We start from the raw sequence: 7,844 nt of genomic DNA, 5'->3' as shown, positions 1-7,844 counted from the left end.
AAAAAAGACAGAAAAGCCAGTAGCTGATGAGTGGGCAAGGAATATAGAGCACATGCCAAGAGCTTAGTGGAGGGCAGAGTAGGTGTAGGTTGGGAAGGCATCTAGAAACAAGGCCCTGCAGAATTACAAAGGGTAAGAATCCACCAAAGAAAGAAGTGGATGTGAAGTGTGTTCTAGGGCATCGGTAGTACACTCTGAAATCCATGTCACATGGCTTGGGATGGTACTGCTAAATGCAAAGAAAGAAAGGTCAGGAAGTAAGGCTGGAGGGGTAGAGGTGGGCATGAAGGGCCATGCTAGGGAAGCTGGACTTTATCCCAGGACTTGCCAAAGTCTGGGTGGTGTATAGGGAGTCCTTATATTTTCACCTTAGGGTTACCAGGGGACAGCAGGGAGTAAGAATTTGAATGGCAAAATTAAAAATAGGAGGAATGGGTGTATGTGAATGAAAATACTGTAGGCCTAAAGTGGCAGCAGTTTATAGTCGGGGCAGGCAGATAAATTAGGTCACTTGAAATTATTTGGAGATTAAATTGGCAGTTGAACTGTTAGGGCATTTTTAGAAGTCAATTTGGGGAAAGGGGGGAATCTAGGGTACATATTCTAGCCTGATGAGGTTATAAGTGAGGTAGATGGCAGGAAGGAACAACGGGCTGAAACTGGTGGGAGAAGAGGTTTTCTGATTCATATTCTCTATATTCCTGTAGGGCGGGGAGTGCGCACTGCGGTGCCTGTGAGCCCACCCCTCGGACGTTAGGAGGCACAGCAGGTGCTTACACATATGAGTCGCCAGCCCAAGGCACAGGCAGGTCAGACACAAACTGGCCCGCAGTGTGGGTGAACGAGAGTCTAAGGGTTAGCCGTGAGGTGACAGCAGCTGCTCTGCAAAGGGTTGATGCCCCGCCTCCTACCACCCTTGGAACTTCTCGTACCTCTGAGCAGTCCTCCTCCAAATGCCCCGCAGACACCCCTTCCTCCTCTAAACTTCCTGGATGATTTCCCCACGAGAAGCCCCCACTGCGCCTCCATCTCACTTTCCTTCCAGTTCAGAGTTCTATGTAAGACTTACATTTCTAAGAGAAAAGAGAGAGCTGGTGGTGTGGGCTGAGTGTCCAGGGGCCACATGAAGGGTTTGTACCTTACTGTCCTGTGTACTTGTATCCAGTTCTTGGGTAGAACCTGGTTGTGAGTATCTCTTGTTTCTTTGAAAATAACAAGTTTAGAGGTCAGGGGTCGGAATTCAGACCTACCATTATACATTAACATGTACCCCACCTTCCCATCACACAGTAATCCTTACATATCTTCCTCAAGGATAGTAGATCCCCTTTATGCCTCGGTATTCTCATCAGAATGAAGATTATACCAAAGCAGCAACAAGAATTTAAGGTGCTATAGAATAAAAATAACTGTCAAGTCATGAGAGAAAAGCTGGCTTACATGGATCCTTTTTTTTTTTTTGGATCCATTGTTTTAAAACAACCACAATTCTTATTTTTGGAAAAAGACCACGTTTTACTCTGCATCCTGTGACAACTTCCTGTTTTAGAGATGAAGGGACCCTGCGCTCCACTAACCATACTATAATATGCTTTATACACACAGACGCTGGTTAAAATACAAAGCCATGGTGGAAGAGATGACTCAGCTATAAGTTGAAAAATTCACTTTAAAATTACTCACCACAATGTGGTCTTCCACTCTTGTAGACAGTGACCCTGGAGATACAGCAGTAAAATGGGAGGCCCTGGGTCTGCCCTGTAGGCCAGAGGCAGGCACTACGTTAGCCTGAGGTGATGTGTTGACGACCAGCTCTGCCTGCACTCACCAGCGGCTGTAAGGAGTGTCTCAATAGATTTTTATTACATACTTGTTTGTTTGGTTTCAGTCCTTTGGGATGGCCACCACCCATAACACCTTGTAGTGGTTTTCTCCCTGTGTTTTAATTCCTTTTATCCATGTACAGTGTTTTCTCTAACCTGTAAGAAATTCTTCTCAGACATTAACTCATTTCCACAATACCTTCAAACTGTTTGTATGTAAACATGCTATATGTGTATTCATTTGGTTGAATCTGACCATATGAAGATCGTTTTCATGTTGAAGATAATAAAATCTGAATCTCCTTAAATAGATACTATCCAGTTCCTCCTGTTCTACCTCAGAATGGAGAATAAAGTGCTAACCTCATTTACCAGCTTTGCAAAATTGTGCTTGCAAACTGCTGGTGAACATCATGAAGGTACTTAGAGGCACAGTAATGTCCCAAGGGTTAGTACTTAACTGAAGAAACCTGGTCCAAACATGGCATGTCATCTGTAACTGCCTTACATGCTACTAAAGTGGAACAGCCTGACTTTGACAAGATGTACTGGTGCAGGCCTGGGGCCAGGGGTGGACAGAACAGGCCAGCCAGTAGAGACCACATTTCAATCTTGTGACACTCCCCTGAACACCAATGAGAGGTAAGCCTCAGAGTGTATTTTCAGAACACCATCTTTCATGAGATGCAAGCATAAATAACAATATTCTGAGTGTTAAGTTTCAAACTGGGAAAGGGCCAGATACAAAAAGGAGATGGCACAAAAGACGTTAAAGGCAAAAAGCCAAAATACAAACGCATGTTGTGTACAAATCCAGGGCAGTAAGACAATCAGATGTGTCCCTGAGGAACTTTCTTATCCCACTATCAACAGTCGCTAGAGATCCTCCAGGTCAGTTAAATCCACGGCAACTTTCAAGAACAGGGTGTCATCTTTAATGTAGGCGTTCTTGGTGCTCTCCAAAGTGGAATGAGCCACAAAGCGGGGACAGCCAGACGCAATGTTCATCTCTCCATCAGGCCGCTTAAAGCTGCTGCTGTTGGGGTCAGCTTTGAAGGTCTCCATAATGTGGTTCTTCTTGCCACTCTGGTCCAAAAGCATCAGGGTGACCCTCTGCCTGAATGGCCACTGTAATAATGAGTCAAACTCTCCTCTCATCACCACAAAGTACAGGGACAAGTGTGTCCCCTTCCCGGACCCATCCCCATTCAGGTATGCTCTGGCACAGAGCCGGTAGCCACAGCGGCTGGTATAGAAGGGCTGGCTGAAGACCGACACTGTGTGCCCGTCCACGGCCTCCTTCTTCTTCTTCCTGTAACCTGTCACCTTCCAAATGAGCTTCCCGTTGTAGCAGGCGCCCTCGAGCAGCTTAAACCGCTCTTCATTTCTATTCAGCTGCGCTCTGTGGACGTTAATATGCATGTCGTGCTTGTTAGTTTCGCCTTCTAAAACAACTGCAAAGAGAAGAGCAAGACAGGAGCCTAGAACACGGATCTAAAGAGGCTTTTGTATTTTTTGCTCCAAATGAAATTTTGTTATCTGAAAAGAATCAGCAATATGCTAACATCTTAAAGATGAAGTCAACTCAGTATCCATAGGTAGGTCATTTACTTTTTATAATTAACAACTTCCATGATTGTAAATAATATCCCATGGTAATTCCCTCCTTCCCCCCACTTTCCCCTTTGAAACGCCACTCTCCGTCATATCCCCTCCCCCTCTCAATCAGTCTCTCTTTTATTTTGATGTCATGATCTTTTTCCTCCTATTATGATGGTCTTGTGTAGGTAGCGTCAGGTGCTGTGAGGTCACGAATATCCAGGCTAGGTGGGCCATTTATAATTACTAACAGTAACTGAGTGTCATATCTTGGGGAGCTGACATCAAGCAGACAGAGATATGCACTTGAAGCCCAGCTTGATGAAGCAGAAGACACACTGAGCACTTGTCTAGCATGAATTTGCATGTTGAGCCTACATTTCCAGGCTAAAATGTTTTAAAATAGCCAAAGCCCCATATTTTTCTGTACCTATAATAACTGTCCCATCTCCTCTCTCCCTTAGCTTCTTTCATTTTCGAATCTCCTTAAAAATCTGGCGCACACCTTTAATCCCAGCACTCAGGAGGCAGAGGTAGGAAGATCACCATGAGTTCAAGGCCACCCTGAGGCTACATAGTGAATACCAGGACAGCCTGAGCTAGTGTGAGACCCTACCTCAAAAAAAAATTGATGAAAAAAAATCACTACGCCTTGTTCTTGAAGTTCTTTTTTTTTTTTTTTTTTTGTTTTTGGTTTTTCGAGGTAGGGTCTCACTCTGGTCCAGGCTGACCTCGAATTAACCTGTCATCTCAGGGTGGCCTTGAACTCATGGCAATCCTCCTACCTCTGCCTCCTGAGTGCTGGGATTAAAGGTGTGCATCACCATGCCCAGCTTGTTCTTGAAGTTTTTTGGTCTGTTTCTGCCCCATTAGGTCCCCTCATTTTTGCCTGAGCAGCCTGAATGCGCGGATGAAGGAGCCATGAGAAAGAGGTGGACTAGGAAACGTACCTAATTTCTGATCGCTGGTTTCCAGAAGGGTAATTTTTTCTTTCACGGTATCAATTGCTTCCACCAAAGGCCTCAGGTCGTGTTTACTCTGTTGCTGGTTAACCATTTGTAACAACTGACGAACTTGAGCTTCTAGCCAAGCAGATTTGTCGATGTGACTGGTGAGAACCTTTCAGTACAAGATGGATCATATTTTTTAAGTAGTCAATATTTTCTTAATTTGCTAAGGTTACAATTTTTTGTATTTTATGAGACAGCAACTTGGTGTGCCAAGGCCTCCAGCCACTGTAATCAAACTCCAGTTGCATGTGCCATCTTGTGTGCATGTGCGACGTGTCACCTGTGTCTGGCTTATGAGGGATCTGGAGAGTCAACCATGGGGTGCCTTAACCACTAAGACATCTCTCCAGCCCAAGATTAAAATTTTTAATTCAAGCATTTGACATTTAAACAGTTAATGAAATGAAAAATAAACAGTTCATAAGAGAAAATTCAGTGAAAAAATCAGAGATGAGCCTCTATTTTTCTTCCTCCTCTCCTATCCCACCTCTTGTTGCAAATCTTTTGGCTTTCCTCTCAGGCATCTAGCCTCCCCTCAGTTCCCCCCCGGTTCTCTTAACCCTCTGGCTGCAGCTCCTAGTAGCCCTTCCTTCTCGAGAAGCCACTCCTGACCCTGTTCTGGAGGAGGCTGAGTGTGGGCCACACTAGGCCTGCCCGTCCGGCCGGAGCAGCAGGGGAGCTTGGCCTCGAGCCAGGGCTTGCTGTTCTACTGCTCTCTCAGGCGAAAGGGTTTCAATAACGCTACCCCACCTTTCCTTACAGCCTTAATTCTAAAAAGATCGAAATGGAGGTAGTAATAGTGATATATGTTGGGCTACTTTTTTCTGAACATGCTCATGTGTACAAACAACATATGTATACTATACGTATAATATGCTTATATGCACTTACATATGTATATGTTGTGTTGACAAGTATGGAAGTTTCATGGCTTAGATTTTCTAGGGTAATGCAAATTTCAAATATACTACCCATACCACATCTTCAAATTTTCCACTAACCAGCCAATTAATCTGCTTCTGCAGAAATTTAGAAACAGCTGGCAATTGTGATGCCATTTTATGAGCTTTAAGGACACCTGAGGTCATTGTGGTCCCTCCAAATGGTTATAATATAATGTTGAAGGGTTTTCATAAGGCCTAATTAAAATTTTACTGTAACTTGTTCTAAGATTAGTGAAACTTGAAAAAGTTAATAAAGTGCATAAACTTTCATGATAAATTTGATAATCATAAGAATGCTTATTCACTGGGGATCCAGCTGTTACTATTTAACATTCATGATTTACAGAGGAATTTTTTACTCTCTGTTAGTAATGTTCAATGCATCATCTTCCTAGGGGAATTAATGGTTTCACTTTCTTGTCTAAAAAATGCAGAACTGAAGATGCCTCAATGTATCTACAAATATGAGGCCAACAGAAAGACCCCAGTTGCCGTAGGTTTTATGAAATCATTGTGTACATGTTAAACTTGGGCTGGAGATATGGCCCAGCAGTTAAGGCATTTGCCAACAAAGCCCAAGGATCCAGGTTTGATTCCCCAGTACCCATATTAAAGCCAGATGCACAAAGTGGCACATGCGTCTGGAACATGTTTGCAGCAGCTGAAGGCCCTCTTGCACCCATTCTCTCTCTCTCTCTCTCTCTCTCTGTTTGCAAATAAGTAAATAATTTTTTTTTAAACAAGTTGAACTTGCAGGCATTACCAAACATACTGGAGGCTACAGAAGAGGTGGTTGTATTCTCAGGGAGTACATGCTGAGCACATTCAGGCAAAGGGCCATGATACGTGCAGTGTATGCTCAGTGGTCCAGAAAGCACATGTGCACGCCAGCACTCGGGTGGTGGGCCCGTGACAAAGCACACAGGACAAAGTGTTGACAAGGGTGAGTGCTGCATTATGGACTGCTCACAACTTCTCTGTACATTTGAAATGGCTTCCATCTAAAACTTTAAAAAGAAAACCCTGGCTGCCAAAGCTTGGCCCATCTCACCTGGATGTTTGACAGGATGCTTCCATTCCTGCCAAACAGCTGTGTGAACTGGCTGAACTCCTTTTCAAATGTCTTCACTGTTTCCGCCAGCTGCTGGATCTTACTCTCCTTCAGTTCTAGGCTCTTGTGTAAGTCAGAAATCTAGCAACAGCAAGGTGAAGGGGGAAAGTGAGGCCAACGAAATACACACACAAGCTCAGAGAGTCCTTGCAGGCAAGATGGAAAAGTACATATGTATTTCTAGATAACATTCACAGGTAGATTCATATGTATTTCTAGGAAAATATTTGAAGGTAGTCTCAAAAATAGTAATCCACAGAATTTCTCATCAGCTGGCTCTACTTACCTGCGGTGCTGGGTACCTGGTGACATTTACTAACCTGAGTTTACTGAACTGGTACAGCTCATCCTTGCAGTGTGTGCTTATGAAGCAACCAAGGGGCCAATCACCATACCACAGCAGATGTTTTGCGCACATACAGTACAGTAATAATTGTACTAGCTGACAGAATTGCATGAATTTCTACCAGATCCTTCTGTCCTTCCCCTCTCTTAACCCTCAAAGAACCCTATGGCAAAGGCATGAATATGGCCCATTTGTCACAAGAGGAAACAGGAAGAGAGTTTAGGTAACCCATCCGCCTACAAGCAAGAAGTCTCGCCCATGAACAGCTATACATGAATGCTGAGGAACTGAACTCAAGCTGGCAGGCTTTTGCAAGCAAGCACTTAAAAAGATTTTATTTATGAGTTTAGTTATTTACTTGAGAGAGAGGAAGAGAATGGGCATGCCAGGGCCTCCAGCCACTGCAAATGAGCTCCAGATGCATGTGCCTCCTAGCAAGTGCTTTTAATTGCAGAGCTATATCCCCAGTCTGGTTGGATGCTTTTGTGAGGCAGGGTCTCATGTAGTTCAAGCTAGTCTTGAACTCACTGTGTAGCCAAAGATAACTCTGAACTCCTGATCCTCTTGCCTCCACTTCCCAAATGCTGGGATTGAAGGCATGTATCACCAGGGCCAGTTTTTCATCTTTTCAGCTTTCATCATTTCTCATCTGTGGACTGTGACAAATAGCTTCTTACCCTACACCACCTACTTAGATATTTCTAATGACTTTATTTATTTATTGGTGTTGCTGTTTTCAACGTAGGGTTGTTTCACTCTAGCTCAGGCTGTCCTGGAATTAACTATGTAGTCTCAGGGTGGCCTTGAACTCACAGCAATTCTCCTACCTCTGCCTCCCAAGTGCTGGGATTAAAGGCATGCACCACCATGCCCGGCTTCTAGTGACTTTCTTTTATAGGCCATACTAGGCCTTATGTGATCTGCTGTGGACTTATGCCTGTTCATAACCCATGTGGCACCCTCCCCAGCAAGACTACACTACACCCTCCAGGCTCAGCTCCTGCAGACACT

General features: G+C 44.1%; 1 protein-coding gene and 1 pseudogene across 3 annotated transcripts in view; one reads left to right on the top strand and one right to left on the bottom strand.

Moving 5' to 3' along the window:
• Positions 1-2,478: 2,478 nt before the first annotated feature.
• Traf5 (TNF receptor associated factor 5) overlaps positions 2,479-7,844 on the bottom strand; it is a 50,492-nt gene continuing 45,126 nt past the window's right edge. For all 3 annotated transcript variants that reach the window (XM_045142473.1, XM_045142629.1, XM_045143176.1), the window contains 3 exons: positions 6,428-6,568; positions 4,373-4,541; positions 2,479-3,277 (listed from right to left, as the gene is read on the bottom strand). In XM_045142473.1, the coding sequence (XP_044998408.1) occupies positions 2,700-3,277; positions 4,373-4,541; positions 6,428-6,568 (888 nt within the window). In that variant the 3' untranslated portion in view covers positions 2,479-2,699. The remainder of the gene's footprint in view (positions 3,278-4,372; positions 4,542-6,427; positions 6,569-7,844) is intronic.
• On the top strand, positions 5,430-5,546 carry LOC123457893 (annotated as a pseudogene).

This window comes from Jaculus jaculus, chromosome 1 (assembly GCF_020740685.1).
Source record: "Jaculus jaculus isolate mJacJac1 chromosome 1, mJacJac1.mat.Y.cur, whole genome shotgun sequence".
NCBI classification, from domain to species: Eukaryota; Metazoa; Chordata; class Mammalia; order Rodentia; family Dipodidae; genus Jaculus; species Jaculus jaculus.
This window is presented reverse-complemented; position numbering and strand designations above follow the sequence as displayed.